The sequence below is a fragment of the Poeciliopsis prolifica genome, unplaced genomic scaffold (assembly GCF_027474105.1).
Source record: "Poeciliopsis prolifica strain line A6 unplaced genomic scaffold, Auburn_PproV2 SCAFFOLD001, whole genome shotgun sequence".
Taxonomy (NCBI): Eukaryota; Metazoa; Chordata; class Actinopteri; order Cyprinodontiformes; family Poeciliidae; genus Poeciliopsis; species Poeciliopsis prolifica.
In genome coordinates this window covers 3,761,006-3,778,689 of record NW_026562376.1, presented here as the reverse complement: position 1 = coordinate 3,778,689, position 17,684 = coordinate 3,761,006, and the positions used below count along the sequence as shown (strand labels likewise).

The 17,684-nt window shown below is 38.4% G+C and overlaps 2 protein-coding genes across 2 annotated transcripts in view; one reads left to right on the top strand and one right to left on the bottom strand.

Moving 5' to 3' along the window:
* Positions 1–324: 324 nt before the first annotated feature.
* On the bottom strand, positions 325–10,926 carry ces3 (carboxylesterase 3). The gene is made up of 13 exons (XM_055039395.1): positions 10,799–10,926; positions 9,215–9,413; positions 8,984–9,122; positions 7,752–7,885; positions 7,526–7,679; positions 7,302–7,406; positions 6,664–6,765; positions 4,533–4,673; positions 4,358–4,438; positions 3,676–3,820; positions 3,453–3,602; positions 2,253–2,325; positions 325–1,247 (listed from the first exon to the last, which is right to left on the bottom strand). The coding sequence occupies exons 1-13, from the start codon at positions 10,863–10,865 to the stop codon at positions 1,061–1,063; spliced, it is 1,677 nt and encodes a 558-aa protein (XP_054895370.1). The 5' UTR covers positions 10,866–10,926; the 3' UTR covers positions 325–1,060.
* Positions 10,927–13,515: 2,589 nt separating this feature from the next.
* Positions 13,516–17,684, top strand: part of zfpm1 (zinc finger protein, FOG family member 1) — a 100,177-nt gene continuing 96,008 nt past the window's right edge. Inside the window, exon 1 of the mRNA XM_055031272.1 lies at positions 13,516–13,879. Coding sequence (XP_054887247.1) covers positions 13,840–13,879 — 40 coding nt within the window. The 5' untranslated portion in view covers positions 13,516–13,839. The remainder of the gene's footprint in view (positions 13,880–17,684) is intronic.

The following is a 17,684-nucleotide window of genomic DNA, read 5'->3' as shown; positions in this document are numbered from 1 at the left end:
TAAAATTTGACATGATTTTGTACAATATCTGTCTACATTTTACAATAAAAAGGTATCTGAAGAAGAGGAAAAAGGAGAAACCAGAAGATCCAGTCAATTTTAAACTAAGCAATAACTTAGAGTTTAAAAGGGAATTAAAAAATAGAATGATTCATGTCATAAAACAACTGGAATGTATGAAATCTGAATGAAATCTTCATGATGGTGAATTACCCGCCTTTGCCATCTTTCTGAGTGTTACATCCCCCAGGCAGTCTATGGGTATTGGAAGGCGGCTGTAACAATAAATAAACCAGGGAAAATCAAGAGACAAAACCAGGAGGGTAAAGTCAAACTTTTATTCTCTAAATAAATCTTAAAGGTGAAGATGAGAACCTAAAGGAAAAGAAACAGGAGAGTCACAACAAATCCTCTTTCACAACACCACAAAGCTGCAGCACACATGCTGCCCAATTGGCACTGATTAGCATAGCCTTATACTATGCTAATCAAGGGGTAGAGTGAAACCAGCTGGCCCTGCTTAACCTGCCGGTGCTCAGCAGCAACCTGACATGGGGGGAAATCCTACATGCAACCACCAATGCATGTAACACAGTTCATTTTTTTTCATCACCAATTGGAACTATTTTGGTAGCCACATTTTTAACCTTTCTTGACCAAACAATGTCAGTTTGAGGGCCACAAATGGCCCCCAAGCCACACTTTGGACATCCCTGTTTCATACCAATTGGAGCCTCCGTTTCTGACCTGGAAGTCACTATCAAGCTAATCGGCCAGTTTGAAAGAAACTTTGTGCAGAAACTTTCTTTGTGAATCAAGCAACTCTGATAAACATTATGTTTTATTCATGCATCCTGCTTTAATCTAATGTAGGAAAATAAGAGCGAAACAACAATTACATGACATGAATGAAGACATTTGATTTAATTACATCCAGTTTGAAAAAAAAAAACCAAACAAACAAACAAAAAAAGAGTCCAGATGTTGCAGGCAGTGATCAGCATTAACTGCATTATAAGTGTTATTACAAACCTGAACTAAAAATAAAACAACTCAATGCTCAGTTTGCAGCTTTAGGGGCTGCTGCTTCCATCTGCAGCAGCCTTTGAGGGAGGGTGGCAGTGACAAAATGGACCCTGTCCTTCTTCAGTTTCTGCTTCACAGACTGGGTCTGACCCAGCTCCATGTACTCCTGCTTCTGCCTGTCGTACAGCGGCCAGTTCACCAGACCAGCACCATTAGGAGAGCTGGGGACAAATATAAAGAAGGCAGACACAATAAACAATCTGGATAATTACATGTGAAACAATGAAGAAGCTTTCAAATGTATTGTTTTATTTTCTGCACAGCACACGGCTTTTCCTCCATTAAATGTGCAAATCTTCTTCCACTTCTTTTGATTGCTTAGGACGCCCTCTAGTGACTGTTGCGGGTACAGTTCACTACCAAAACCGCGCAGCTTTTTTCAGTTTGATGCGTTCATTGTGACGTCATATTATTAGGATCATTGAAGAAAGAGGTGTGGGGTGCAGGAATAAAAAAACTCAACAAATTTGGAGATAAATCAGAAAAATTTTCTAGAAAAAAACAATTAAGTTTTAAAAGTCTGAAATTTGCTAGAAAAAAAATCGGAAATTTTGAGAACAATCTTGGAGAAAGTCTATAAAATAAATAAATGGAAGTTTCTGTTTCAAAAATGTAACATTTTCCATTTTTGAAACTGCTGCGTTTCCAAGTTTTTTCCAGAAAATTAATGAGATTAATTCTAAAATTTGAGTTTTTCTTCTAGAATTTTTTTACTTATAAAACTAAGAAATTTTAAAGTTTTTTTTAAAAGAAAATTGCTATGATTAATCCAAAAATTTATCATTTTTTTCTAGCAAATTTTCGACTTTTCAAATTCCAAAACTTTCTTGATTTATCTAGAAAATTTAGATATATATATTTTTTTACTCATCTCAATCAAATAATTGAAGAAATATTCATAAATACTGAAATATTCATAAAGTATTAATGAAGTTGATGATCATCAGTTAAGTGGTCAGTTTTTTTTACACAAAACATGCACTGAAGCTGGAAAAGTCTGAATTTCTCAGCAAAATGCAAAAACAGTGCTTGTATATATCGATGTCCTCTTTATTGAGATTTAGTCTCAAAATCCAGCTGTATGCAAACCCCTGAGATAAAAATCTTTCTGCATGTTCAGAATTATTGATGTTGTTTATTTATTTGGCCAAATGTTCACTTCTTACCCAGTTCTTGCAAAATTGCCCCAGTAAGACATCATGGTCCTGGAAAACCTCTCATCCTCATCGGTGCAGTTGACTGCAGATGGAAAAAGAAGAGTTTCAACCACAGAATGAAGTCTGTTTTTCAGATAATTACTGCGTTAAGGGAACATTGGATTAACACAGTGATGTTTTCTTTCTCACTGCACTGTCAAACAATCCATGCCCTTTGAATAACCTGTTCTCCTCCTCACCTGTGGGGGCGCTGCTCCAAGAACCACTAAAGGACATGATACGAAAACCTCTGAAGAAGACACTGAGCGTAATTTTCTTCTTCACAAAATGTAAATGAAATTGAGTAGCGTCAGATTTTAGCTGTTGTAGGGTTTCTGTTTTGACTGCTAAAGACAACAAGCCATTTCTACCTCTAGCACTGGACTTGCATGTTTGTTTTAGTAGTATTTACCCAGAAATTACCCAGAATTCCCTGTGCTATAGTCTGTTTCCTGCTTCTGGAGCGCCTAGCGTTCACATATGTATTCAAACAGCATCAGAATTCACTTCAACCAAACCGAGATCGAAGTTAATAGGTGGATCAGAGATTGATTACTTATTTATCTCTCCCCAAAAGACTGACTTTCTAGAAAAACTGACTAGAGCTAGATTAAAGCAAATCAAACACGGCTGGTGGGAATGGATTTATATTCAAACTAATCCCAACTTGGACTCTGGTGCTCACTCCTGATTTTCCAGACATAATGAGTTGACTTACATTCCTAACATCTGCAGATATAATGTGGCACAGCAAGAACAATAACAACAATTGGAGGTAAGACTTCATTCTACACTGCAAAAACACAAAATCAGTTATTTACACTAGTTTTTAGTACACTTAATATAAGACAAATTTAATCAAGCTTTTAAGCTGTGTGAAGTAAATGATCTTCACACAGCTTAAAAGAAAACATTTTCCCCACGTCATAGTGAAATAATCTGACAGTGGAATTAGTACTTTTTCATCAATATTAAGGAATTATTTACTTCAAACACACTCCAATATCTTGCTGAAAAGTTATTTGTAAGTTTTTTTTCTTTCTCATTTCAAGTGCACTAAGTTATTTGTTCTAGAAATCAGACACCAACTGGAACTGAAGCACCCTGGAGGTACACTCGACTGAAAGACGTTTGACGTGGTGAGCGTCATTGGGAAGCTTGCATACCAACCATTAATTGTGATATGTCCGTTCCAGAAACATGCTCCGAACATGAAGCCGATGTCATCAGCGTGGTCCGCCTTCACAAAGCTCGGCCTGTTGGGTGTGGGTCTATCCGTAACGTACACAAACTCATACATGTACACCGGAGCGCCCGCGTCTGGAGCCAGGAGGGACAGGTGTGAGCAGAGATGCATACCAGAACACAGTGGGTCAGCCATCTTGTTTCTGACCTGTGTGGTATCCGGCCACCTTGATGGTGGGCAGCGCCATCAGCAGGTCTCCGATGGCCTCCGTGAAAGCGTTCCGGATGTCCTCTGGGGTTTTTGCGTCTTTCAGATACTCATCCGTGATGAGACTGTTGGCTGCGGAGGCGGCCTGAAACAGACACAGGTTCATAAATCAGTAAAAATCTCAGGCAAGGCCTGTTTCCATATTTAGAGTTCTTTTAGATGCCCCCATTTGGGGGTTACTATTTATAATGAGACATTTTCCAGTGTCATAGGTGAAATAATCTGACAGTGGACTAGGACTTTTTCATCAGTATTAAGGATTTATTATGAACTTAAAACAATCTCCTATATCTTGCTGGAAAGTTACGTGTAGACTGTTTTATACGGAAGAGGATTAGGGCCAATGAAAAACAGAAAAATTGTAACTTAAATCTCAGAATTCTGACGTTAATTTTCTGAGATCAAAAGTCAGAATAAAGTTAAAATTCTGAGATTAAAGTCAGAATTCTGAACACATAGTCTGAATTCTTTTCTCTTTTTTCAGTGGTCTTAATATAATTCAAGTTTACTAATATATTTGGAGTAGAAACTGACAAAATGTTCTAGTTGTTTATGAGTTTAGTCATCAAACTAAAAAAAATCTCTGATTCTAGCTTTATTGAAGCAGTTCTTATCATCTCACCCCTATAGGATTAAACAAGTTGACCACCGCCAGCACCGCCTCCCTGTTCATTCCTTTTTCCCAACCAGGAGGCGCGAAGTTCTGCGATCCACCAAAAGAGAACAAACCAGTCCAGAAAACTTCAACGTCAAACAAAGACACCTGGAACGTGTCACTGCTGAAACTTTAACGCCACCTGAGGTAAAATCCAGCCAAACTCATGGTTGGTGACGCCCATTATCACTGGGACGTTCAGAACTTCTTTCCTCTGCAGGAGAACATCAGCTGTGCTGAGAAGGAATTCGCCGTCGACAGTGGCTCCGAGGATAAGTTTGCTCTGCACAGAAAACACAAAACATTGTGCATGTGAGGGCTACAGAAGCAAGAAAAAAGACTCCCAACACAAAACCCAACAATTTCTCACAGCCAGAAAGGAATACATAAGTTCCCACAAGTCTAAATTGGAAGTGATGCATGCCACTGAACCGCCATCTTGGTAGGCAAACGCAGCGGCAAAGCATTCTTAAATCATAGCTTTGAAAAAGAAAGTATACTGATACTCTTGACCAATGTTCCCTCTAAGCTGCGCGCCTGCGCAATCGTGCACTGCTCACATATTCTCAGCGCACAAGAAAATCTATGTAGCGCATAAAATAAAGTCAAACGTAAAGTGGACATTGAGCTCAGACATCAGTTTTGACTATGGACCAATAAAAGTTTTTTCCGTACTACTTTGCGATCGAACTCAGTGAGTGACAGGAATCCAGCCAATGATACGATACGATTCACTTTCGCTACACAGCCAATCAGCTGATTGGCTGTGTGTACGTGGGTTACGTACCTTGGTCATATGGCCGTGCAGGTGAGAATAGTGCGGTAGAATTAAGAAACGTGAAAGCCATCACCTTATCATGTCTACGTGGGACATCCACTCACCAAGCCAAAGTAAAAAAAAAGAAATGCACTTCTTCTAAGATCAAATGGAATCAAATCAAATGAAAGGAATGATCTGCATTTGATATTGAAATGTTGAGTTCAGACTTTTGACTATGGATAAGCAGACATTTGTACACTGGCAAAGAAGTATGAGGCCATTCTCCTCCACCCACAGATTATGGAGGCCATTAACAGTCAATATGCTGAATTCAAGTACATAAAGCAAGAAGCAGACTGACCATCAACCTGGGCAAAGTGTACAACCACTGGAGAAGTGAGAAGAAGTGAGAAGGGCAGACTGTAATTAAATATTTTACAAGAATTTATACTGCATCACAAGCTACAGGAAACATTTCATTGTGCAAAATGTGAATGTTTTAATATGAACAAACATTTATGTCTGAAAGGTGTAATGTCTCATTTCTCACCCTGGCTGAAGCAGGACTCTTATAGCATGCATCTCATGAACAGCAATGTTTTCTTTTCTTTTTTTTATTTTAATTGAGCAAATCACTTAAATTAAAAGCAAACGAATGAAAATTGCTGATGTAATTTGATTTTTTTAATAAGCCATGCAACTTTCTATGATCCCAGATTTATACTTGTGCATGGCCACGCCGTGTACACTGATGATGCTCACAGTGGTCCTCAGTGTGCCCAGGAAGCTTGTGTGTACGCCCAGACACATGAAAAATTAGAGGGAACATTGCTCTTGACCAGGGGTGGACAGAGTAGCCCAAAACTATTCTCAAGTAAGAGTAGCAGTATTTCAACATATTTTTACTTAAGTAAAAGTAAAAAGTACAGTGTACTAAAAATACTTATAAAAGTAAATTTTTTCCAAAAAAGTTTCTCAAGTTAATGTAACTAGTTACCACCCAACTCTGCTCTTGACCAATGTGCAAGAGAAAGACTCTTGTGTATTGTTATCATAGTAACTACATTCCAGCTGTTGTTACAGACACCTACCAAGATGGCGGTCAGCTGCAAAGTTTCCTACAATCAATATACTCTTAATCCTGTAGCGCCAAACTTGAAACGAGTGTCTTCAATATTTCTACCTCTTCCTCAGAGTACAAGCGCTTTCCTCAAAAACCTACCACAAGAAATCCTCCTGACTTCCGCCATCTGGTGGAAAACGTAAGTATTACAGTTAACAGGCGGCAATTTTTGTTCAGTCAGTTTTCATCAGAATGGAGATTACAGGAAGGGAAATGTGAAAGTAATAATTAATCATATATTGCTGTGCGAATATAAAATAAATTAACTAGATAAATTGAAATAAGAATAAGTATTTATTTGTTTTCGATACCTAAAATAACCACATTACAGAACACAGGTGGACATTAACAGTGTCCACCTGTAAACAGGTAAAGAACTCATTTCTTTACCTGTTTGGCTAAAGAAATGAATTCATCTTGAGTTTTCCCTCGGAGGCACCGGAGCAGTTCTTCTGTGCTGCAGATGCAACATCCAGTAAGGTTGGCAATCATCTGGCAATAAGACAGGAAATGAGGTCATTAAAATCACAGAGAAGCGTAGAGTCACACTGGACCAACATGAGGCAAATACCAGAGAAATGTGGAAAAGTCTTGAGCCATTTCTAATTTATTTGTTTAGAAAAACGGGTCCTGATCCACATGGATGGATGGAAGGATGGAAATGTAAGACCATCCATCCATCCATCCATCCATCCATCCATCCATCCATCATCCATCCATCCATCCATCATCCATCCATCCATCCATCCATCCATCCATCCATCATCCATCCATCCATCCATCCCATCCATCCATCCATCCATCCATCCATCCATCCATCCATCCATCCATCCAGATTAAGTAACTGAAATTAGATTCTGATGTTTGACCCTGGTTGTATCTTACAGCTACAGGACTCTCCTCTCTTCCCTTGTGAGTTTTTCCTTTGCCATTGTTTCCTGCCGGTTGGACATGCAGAGAGCAAATCCAAAGGAACTAATCATGGAGATATCCACCTTTGGAGTGAGTACAAACACATTCAAACGTACATGGGCCTGAAGAAGAGGCTGCTCCGAAGTATAGGCCCCAAGAGTTGCAACTCCACTTTGAAAGATTGCCTTGTGGAAAAGTCCTTTCGACAGGGGAGACAGAGTCTGTGCAGAAAGACACTTTTGGTAAGTTATCAGGAGAAATGGAGTGATAAATATCCAACATAAAACAGTTTTGAAAAGTGTGTGATCTCTTCCATTCCCAAGGAATGAGTTTTCTTTACCAGTATGGATGCGCTGATGCCTCCTGCAGACTCCCCAGCAATTGTGACAGATTGTGGATCGCCGCCAAAGGCCTCAATGTTTTCCTTCACCCACCTGAGAGCAGCCAGCTGATCCAACAAACCCCAGTTTCCCTTAGCGTTTTCATCTCCAGTGCTTCAAAAAAACAGGCAAGTTCTTGCTTTAGGCAATCATTTGAACAAAATCTGGATATCAGAACTTTCTTACCTTAAGAATCCCAGGATGCCTAGACGGTACTGGATAATGACTGTCACAACGTTTTCATACGCAGTCAATGAGGAACCATCGTACTGGGAGGCAGCACCCATAACCAGACCTCCTCCATGTATCCACACTATCACCTGAATCACAACGCAAGACGATGTCAGCTGACCTTTGGATATTGGAACTACAGTTTATCGCAGCATGCGTCGAAGCCCACACTGTACACAGACTCAGCCCAGACTGAAGTCGATATTTATGTTTACACATCCACTTCTGTTGAGCTTAGTGAAAATGTAATTGCATAATTATTATTTACACACTACACAAACATTGAAAGGTTTAAAGCTACAGAAAGCAAGCTATATGCTAATTTCTCTTGTGTTTCCTTCCTTAGAAAGTTCGCAATGTCCACAGCTTCTGTGTGCAGCTGAAAGTAGATTAATTCATATAAGATATGAAGTTATTCAATGAATACATGACAACTTTGTAAATGAATTAGCTTCTCTTAAGTAATTCTGGATCAGTTTTTCCTTTGTTTAGCCATGTCTCTATCCTGGATTGACTATGACTATGATTGACTAATGAGAACTATGTGTACTCGCTCCCTTTGTGTATTCAGCCATGATTGAGTCACTACCAGGGTTTTCTTTCATTGATTTTGTGTATACTCTCTTTTTTTCCTATAGAAAGTACTCTTTCCTCAGTCCTATCCATGCTTAACTGGGTCTCTTTCCTGGATTTAGGCAATAACAAATGTTTTCCTGACATCTGCTTTGTCTTTCCTTTCTAATCTACAGAAAATATTCTTTGCTCAATTCTTTACCTCTTGTTGGGTGTCTTTTGGGCATGTTTTAACAACAAAACGTAGAAACACTTGAGGGTTCCTTTGTTTAGCCACGTCTCTATCTTGGATAGTCATTGGATAGTACAAACAGTTAATCCCACTATTAACTGTTTGTACTCTCTTTCCTTTCCTATAGAAAGTACACTTTGATTCTCCATGTCTCTTACAAGGACATTCTAACAAAATACTCTTGCCTCAGTGTTTCTGTGTTTAGTTGTGTCTCTATACTGGATGAAGGCATCAGCATTTGCTTTAAACTTTGTGCACTCTCCTTGACAGAAAGAACTCTTTATCTCCAGCTGGGTCTCTTGTGAGTGTATTTTAAACAAGGTCATCCTGGTTCACTGTTTCTTTGTTTATCTCTGTTGATCTCTGCAGCTGTTCAACTCACCGGCACCTTAACTTCTGGTGTGGCTTCAGCTGGAGTGTAGACGTTTAGATACAGACAGTCCTCTGAAACCTCTGGCACAGTGAAGTCCGTCAACATGGCTATGGAAAAATTTACGACTACTTCTCGATCCTGGATGCACCTGAGAACAGATGGACACCAGGAAGCAGAGGCAGACATCAACAAGTGTCCTGTGGGAAAACGCTGATTTGTTTGGTGATTTGGGGTCGTTACATGGGGGGCTGCTGTGTGCCGTCTCTTTCCCCCTCCCAGGGGTCCGGGCTCTCTGGGGCAGCCAACCGGAGGGGCCCTACAGGCGGCTTGGCGAAGGGAATCCCCAGGTACCTCTTCACCCTCCTCTCTGTGCCTTTTACAGTCAAATATTCTCCTCTGATTTGGCCACTTTTTAGAGAAACCACAAGTTCGCTGCTCCCTAATGAGAACAGAGAAAGGATAGGATTTTTCTGCTTTATCGAATCAGTTACTCTTTTCAAAAATGTAAAATTTGGTTTGATAAAGTTTCACAGAAAAAATGGCCTCCAAAAAGTTTTAAAATTTCAATTTCAACATTAAATTTTTTTCTACTGAAAAAGAAATTGCTACCAGACAACAAAGTAAATTGTACATGCTAATTTATTTTAAGGGTGTTTCAGTCCAGGTATGAAAATGTTCTCGTAATTTGAAAATATTACCTGACTATACTAGGCTGTTAAAGGGTTTAGTGTTATTATTTTAGGCTTTTTATTGTTCTTTGTGCAAGTATGGTTAAGTGTATCCGATTGTCAAATGTAAAACTGAATAATGTTGTTTGTTCCCACTATGTTTCCCCTCTGAGTTGCTAAGAGTTCATTTTTATTAGTTTTCTTCCGCAGGATAAAGACCAAAAACGTCTCCAAACTGACTCAGAATTGGTTCATCAGATTCAAAATGGCCGCCTTTGACCCTATAACCAAATCCTACAGAAAACTTGTGGCCTGAGAAAGTGCACAAGTTCCAACTTTATAAAATATTATGGATGAAACTAAATGTTGAATGTTAATGAGCAAAAAATATTTTTTAAATATCAAAACTACATTTTAGATTTGAGGATTTTTTTCAGTTTCAAATTTTTTTGGGGAATAAACTTTATTGCTTGTTTGTAATCTATATTTATGATCTTGCTTTAAAAAGACTCCTGCTCAGAAACAGCAGCAAATCATAAGACCACATCTATTAAAATGCAATTAAAATAATGCACTATGAATAATAAAGGAATAAAAACAACAAACACAGGCATAGGACTAAAATACAACTTGTTATTATTCAAAGCCTTTAAGGTATTTTTATTATTCCCAGGAAATGATGTGTTATGCAGCCAACAGAAAAATTATTCACCAACACGTAAAACAGTAAAATATGGTAAAAATAATCACAATAAAGACATAAAAACAAAAATATTAACTGACACAACAGTCAACAAGATGTATTTAAAGTGATGGTAGCAGATAAAAATAAATGTCTATGTTTGTTGGTTCTGCAGCTTTTTTCCTTATTTTAAATACTTTATTCCTGATTAGCAGTGGCCTTAAATACATTAAAAGCTCCAGAGGCACTTTTCTTCCTTAAGCTGCTTTGAGGGAACTTTTACGCTTTAAGTTATTAATTTGTAAAAGTTTCTCTCAACCTGTTGTCATTTTTTTTAACAACAGATCTCCAGCTTCCAGAGGCTGTTTTCATTTTCAGGTTTCAAAAATCTTTTTGTCCAGTAGCAAAAACAACATATCTGACTTTACAGAATGAGAAAAGTGGCACAATTAAAAGTTAAAATACTTTTCCTACCTGGTGCTGGATGTGCCGTCGCCATCAGCACAGGCAGCAGGACAACAACGAGCAGCACTGTTCTCATCTTGCGCAGCCAGGAACAAACGACAAAGGTTTACAGTCGGCGTTCAGAGAAATAAGCCTGCTGTTCTGCCCCTCCCCTCTGGTACCTTCACTCTTCACATACAACAAAGTCCAGTAACAGTTGGGTCTCTGCATAAAGGATGTACTACACTATTGATTTAACCTTTATGCATGAAAAAGATCCATCCTGCTCTCTGAACCCAGCGATATTTCCACATGCATGATCTGAGGCACAAACAGTGAACAGGCTGGTCACATGTCTTGGGAGAACAGATACAGAAATCTTAGGTTTGAGCTGCTGAGTCATGCTGATCAGAGGTGGTCCAGTTTATTTAGACAGCCGGGAGAATCTCTTGTTTTTTGATCCCCATCCAGAAGAATGAGCTCTGAGGGTTTGTTTGTTTTTTTACATACATTCAAGCATTCTGGAGTCAAGGTAGTCAGTTTGCAAATTTTACACTTCTTCATGTCACAATTATTCATGGAAAGGTTCATTTCTTGGGCTATTAGTTTTTCTGGACTTTTAAATCTGAATTGCAGCTCTATAGTACAACGTCATGCTGGAGTCATTGGATTTTTATATTAAACTTTGAAATGTTTTTTTAGGAAGAACTTGCTAATGTTTGAGCTTGAAATGGGAAAAATTTCCAAGAAAAAAAAGTCTGAAATTTTGAGAATAATCTAAAACAATTTCAGAAATACTTTTGAGCTTGTAAAGCTGAGAATTTTCAACCTTTGGAATGTTTTATAGTCTGCACATGTTTTGTGGTTTAAATAATTTCTCAAATTGTCTACCTTTTCTCACACTGATGCCTTTTTTATGCACCTTTTCTGTGCTTGTTCTTTGTTTTATGTCTTTTGCCAGTTGGATTTTTCCAAGTATAAGCTGAGGAATAATCAGATTAAAACCATCTGAGCTCATGCAGCTTTTAAAAACACGGGGAGCAGATCGGGTTAGGGAATGCTGTCTGTTTGCCCTACAACCAGGAGAAAACACTTTGTTCCATCAGGCTGAACAAACATGATGGGCTCTTTGGACCTGTTTGGATTCAGCCTCCCTCGGCTTCATCCCGGACAGAGGAGGCTTATCAGCAACATGTTGCAGAACGATGGCAAGAGGGGCATGTTTCACTCAGAACGTCAGCTGACTTATGCTTTTGTTGCTTCATACTGAGATCTGAAACTGTTTCCTGCAGGAAGAATAAACATGTTAAACCTGAAACATGGCGATCCGGATGAAGGCAGGAGAGAAAATGGCTTTCGTTGGACATTGTTCATGTTTGGCACATGAACAATGAGGCAACTGCAGGGGCGGTTCTTAGAGGAACAGCGCCCTGGGTTGGTCCTTCCTCCATGTGCACCCACTCCTCAGATGAAGCACATCATGGATCCATTTGGTTCTGACAGATCCCTATGATGAAATTAAGTTTTGGTGCCCGCTGCCATCTTTGTGCAAATTTAAACAAAAGTGTGTTTATTAACGTCGGCTCATGAGGGCCACTGTTGATAGAAAATATAAGGAAGAAGTAAATTTCTGCCAAACAAAAAATGTTCACAAATAAAAAAAAAATTCAGTTTTGAAAAGTTGAACATTTTCTTGAAAAAGCACTGAAACTTGGAGATTAATCTAAGAAATATTTTAGAATAAACAAGAAAATTTCTAAGCTTCAAAAGTAAAAGTGTCCCCTGAAGCCCCCTGCTGGCCTCTCTGCTGGGTCCGATGGATAGAACCGCTGTCAGAACCTCCAGTTCCACTGTAGTACTGAAATACTGGGTAACTGCCATAGCTACCAGAACCGCCAACCTGTCCACTGGGGTTCTGGTATACTGGACAAGATGGTTCTTGTTGAGAAGATGTTTCCACTGCCTCTCTTAATAATACATTTAGTAAAATTTTCTTAATCATATTTCATAACAAGTGGAGATTTTAGCAGTTTTTAATGAAATATTTGCATTCACATTTGTTTGTTTTTTCCTTCAAAAGACTTTATATATAAATGTAAATATTTTCACATGGTGGTGTTTACGAAATGTCCACTAGATGGCAGCAGTTAACCTTGGTGGCAGAAACAAACTCAGCCTTCCTCTGTTTTTAAATTAATGTTGCAGCAAACACAAAGTTTTTTTAGCTTCTCTGCACTATCTGTTTTACGTTTTTTGTTTTCACAGGGTCGATTTTTAAATTGTCCCTTAAACAAATGATAATCCACTTTCTTTAACTTACTTAAAAAATATCTATTTAATTATTTTTGCTTTACTTAATTGTGAGTTGAATCATAGTTGTAGTATTCATATAATGCATTTTGACAGATTTTTATATGAATTCTTTATTTCATTTGATTTAACCTGAAGTGAAAGTGCTTCAAATTTAAACTTAACTTTTAGCATTTTAATGTAATTATTTGACTCTAATTTTAATTATTAATAATATTTTATTTTGACGGCTTGAAAACAACATTTTATTTTATTTTGACTACAATTTTAGTTATTAATGATATTTTATTTTATTTTGACGGCTTAAAAACAACGCCTGTGCGTGGACCAATAGGAGTTGAGTGCGTCTTGTCACGTCAGACGTAGGGGATGACGCAGCTCCTCCTCCCGTGCTCCACCTCTGTAGCCGCACATTTCAGCTGTACTAGCGCTGCGGCTCCACTGGAAGCGGCTCTCCGGTTCAGACTCCCCGCAGGAGAACCAGTGGGCGGACCGGCGAGAGGAAAGTTGACAGAAACCAGCAGCAGGATTCCAGCCGAACTCCGCGGAACCGACGCTTCCTGACGGCAAACAGCTCCCCGACAGCCGCTGACGGAATAAAAGGAACCGCGAAGACGGAGGAGAAGGTGCGGACTCAGCGGCTACAGGTAGCCCCAGCTGTCTGGAGGGTCATGCGGATCTCTGAGCTGTGAACCGCCGCAGACGAAGAGAACGAAGCCGCCAGCAGAGGGAGGACCGACGGACGGAGGAGGAGAGCCAGCATGTCCCGGAGAAAGCAGAGCAAACCCCGGCAGATTAAACGTAAGGAACCGACAACTTTATTCCGCCTTCGTTCTTTTTATCTGAACGTTCCCAGAGAATCGGAATACTGGGAATTCAACCGAGAAGCCACGGCGCTGAAGCTGGTGTCTGATGTGTAGCTCCCGCTTGTGCACTTGGATAAAGGGATATTCCACTAAATATCTAAAACCCAAATGGGAAAAACTTTAACTCGTGAAACCTGGATTGGCTTATTCTAAGTACATCGAAGCAAGTAATAATCTGTAAAAGTTGTATTTCAATGTTTAAAATCTAAAAGATGCAGTATAATCACATTAATAGAAAATGATTGCACAAATTGTTGAGCGTTTTCCAGTAGTTACTCAAGCTGGATCAAAATTTATGCTTAATAAAAGCATAAAATCACGTATTTTGGGGGTTTTATAAGCAAGATTGAGGTTTTCAGATCACAAATCCAGATTATTCTGCACACATTTGAGATTAGATTAAACATTCCAGTCAATATTGAATTTTGAATAGATAGTTTTGGCTATCTAAATAAAAGTTCACTTGCATTTTAAGACTTAACAAACCGCAAATAGTGTTTTCATGAATTAATCATCATTTTTAGGTTAATCTAGTCCGGTTTAAGGAACCGAATCAGAGCCTAACTTCGGTAAATCTGATATAAAACAATTTCTGAGGCAGAACCGTTAAATTGAGCTCAGCTGCAGAGTTTTTTCCTCCCGGTTTCATCCCTTTCGGAGCCTCCCTGTCGGTGCAGGAAACTTTTCATTCCTTCCTCTCTTTCTGCCCGCGTTCAGCCTGTTTTTCTGTGTTTTCGTCCATCGGCAGCTGAACTGAATGTGTCGCCGCGGCTTCCTGTTTAATTCTGTTGTGGAAACGTCAGTGTTCTCTGAAAAAGCCGATGTGAGGAGAGATAAGGCAGCGATCCGATGTGAGCTCAGATAAAGATTAAAATTGGATCTTTTTTTTTTATCATTTGTTTTCAGTTTCAGGCTGCGCCCCCCTTCACCTTCCCTTCCCAGAGATGGGGGCTGCAGATAGGCCTGCATGGCTGATCTCAGCCGCTGATAGCAGCTCACAATCGGATCTTTTTTTTTTTTCTCCATCTATCCTTTTAACTCAATAATGCATCTGGGGACCGTTTGAAAGGGGCCCTTTTTCTGGTTCTGGTCTCCGAGCTTTTCCTGTTTATAAGACCTGCGAAGCTTTATCAGGTGGTAACTGATGTTCAGAGTTGATAGAAGAAGAAGAAAAGCGCATTTAAAGGCTTGTTGCGCACGGAGTTTTAATGAGTTGAGGAACAGTTAGGAGGCTGCAGCTGGAAGGTGTCTTATCTGTCTGTTTGGCTTTTTTGCATCGTTGATTGTGTCACCCTGTCCTCAGAAACCTCCTGTCTGCTGGCAACACTTTGGAAGTTTAGTCTGCATGATATCACCTCGCAGAAATGCCTTCATGTTTGCAGCCGTAGAGCTCTGATCGCTGTGATCAGATCCTGCATGCAGCAGGTGCATTTCGTTCTCTCATGAACTCTTCAGCACTTAGTCAACTTTACATTTTAATATATTTTTTTTTTTGCACAACTTACACAAAGATTTCATTTTTCTCCCTTTTACAAATAATCTCAAAGGTGTGGAGTGCTTGTGCAATTCATCTTCTCCACTCAAACCTTTTAATGAAATCGTGTGTAAATATGAAAAACAGAAAATTCCGGATGTTTTTTTTTCTCAGTCTATGTTCACACATTTTTTGTTGCTCATGCTACTAATTAAATGCAACCCTAATCAGACGCTGACGTCACTCAGCAGCGCTCTGTTTGCGGAAGTATTAACAGACTCTGCCTTCTTTGGATTGATTTTAAAGTTTATTCAGCAGTGAGAGCCAAATGTATTGTCTAAAAATCATAACAAGACGGAAGAAGCTAATAAACAACTAATAGAAATAACCTTCTGACACATTTTCTAATTTCATGATTATAATTTTCAGACAGTCCAGATTAATCTGGCTTCTTCTGGTGCAGAATTATGACTAATTTCTTATGCTAATGACTTAAACATTGGATTAAATACATAATTGATTTACTGTTATGTATGAAAGTGGCAGAAATTATAGTTTTTGGGGATGAAAAGATTGGAATTTGATCATTCAGGCTGCCATGAAAAAGTTGGACATGGGCAAAAAAAATCTGATTTGGCTCATATTTGCATTCATATAAAAGTGTGTTTTTTTTTGGCAGGGTGGTTAGAAGAAAAATAATTTAAATAAGAAATTAGAAGATATTCAGTTTGGATTTTGCAAGTAGAGAACACTTCAAAAAATGTAGAGAAGTCGGTTTGCTCAGATGAGACCCAAAATTCAGCTTGCACTCCAAATTATTCTGAAAATATAACTGCTACTGTGAAACATGGTGGTGGCAGCATCATGCTTTCCTTCAGGAGAGGAAAGGAAGCTGCTCAGAGTTAATGGGAAGATGACAGAATACTTTAGGTGGTGCAGGTTCACTTTAAAACAGCACAACAACCCAAAAAGAATGCTCCTAAATGGAGCTACAAGCATAGTATGGCCTAGTCAAAGTCCCAACCTAAATAGAGTTGTGGGAAATTTAGAAGATTGCTGCTTGCAGATGCTCTCCATCTGATCTGAAAGAGCTTAGGGTGATTTACAAAAAGGAATAGGTTTGAAAGGAATAGGTTAGAAGGGAGACGAGGAGATGGAATTCTCTCCTTCTTCTTCTTCTTCTTCTTCTTCTTCTTTTCTTCTTCTTCTTCTTCTTTTCTTCTTCTTCTTCTTCTTCTTGTTCAAGCGTTTTTCAGAATAAACGCCACGCCTCCTTTTATCATTGATTCATGTTGTTGTCAGAACATGCTGATGGTTGTCTGTTAAACTTCCCCAGACCATCGTGACCTTTGCTGATATCTGCTTTTATCTCTGCAGATTCTGAAGATGTTCAGCTTCCTGTCACATAAGCAACAAATCTGAGAAAGTAGATATTTGACTCAAATCGCTTTTAGCTGCTCACAGAATCTGCAGATGAAAATTCAGTGTTTTTAAACGTTATTTTTTATATATACGACTGTTTGGGAATAAACTCACCTGTGACTGTGCTGCAGCTTAATGCTGACGGAAAATAAACTTCTGACTTTTAAGTTAAAATCAAGAAAGATTCGTTTTGATATTTGATTAATTGTTTTGATGTAAAGTAGTTTGAATTCTTGTTGTTTTTCTTTTGGTTTGAACAAAGATTTTCAAAATTGAAGCTTGGTTTTATCTTTATTGTCTTGTACTTACAGGTTGTTGCTCTAAAAATGCTTAAAATCAGCAGGATTTCACCTCTCAGTGTTTAGAGTTGCTGCTTTGCAGATGGAGACTTTTTCTGTTTACTTTGCACAATATTTTAAATAACAAATTTATATCTTAATAAATTTTAGCTCTAAACGTTTTTATTTTATTAGCCGTGTTTTTCTTTTGTTTTGTTTTGCTTTCACTTAGATGTTATAGTGAATAAAACAGTTTTGTCATAACCAATAATTAAAATAAAAGAAAATTAAGTGTTTTCAAATATTGTTTGTTGCTGGTAATAAATTAAAACTGATATCTTGACCAACTATTTATGAAACTGAACAGCTTTGAAACTCATTTCTGCACATTTTAATAGGGCAATGCTAAGAAAAATTAAAACAGCATAAAATTATCAGAAAAAAGTTTAAATAATTCAATAATAAAGTTGTAACATTCTCATATTATTGTGATTTCATTATTTCGCATTATTAACTTAGAATAATTGTAAAGAAATTGTTGCCTCTGAGTTCTTTCAACTTGCAGA

What these genes read in the sequence shown, in the direction of transcription:
- ces3 (XM_055039395.1), bottom strand. Translation starts at nt 10,865, where the DNA reads ATGAGAACAGTGCTGCTCGTTGTTGTCCTGCTGCCTGTGCTGATGGCG. An exon ending in GACGGCACATCCAGCACCAG is followed by an intron (nt 9,414 to 10,798) that starts GTAGGAAAAGTA and finishes TGTTCTCATTAG; the next exon opens with GGAGCAGCGAACTTGTGGTT. An exon ending in AGCCTCTTCTTCAGGCCCAT is followed by an intron (nt 6,766 to 7,301) that starts GTACGTTTGAAT and finishes TCTTATTGCCAG; the next exon opens with ATGATTGCCAACCTTACTGG.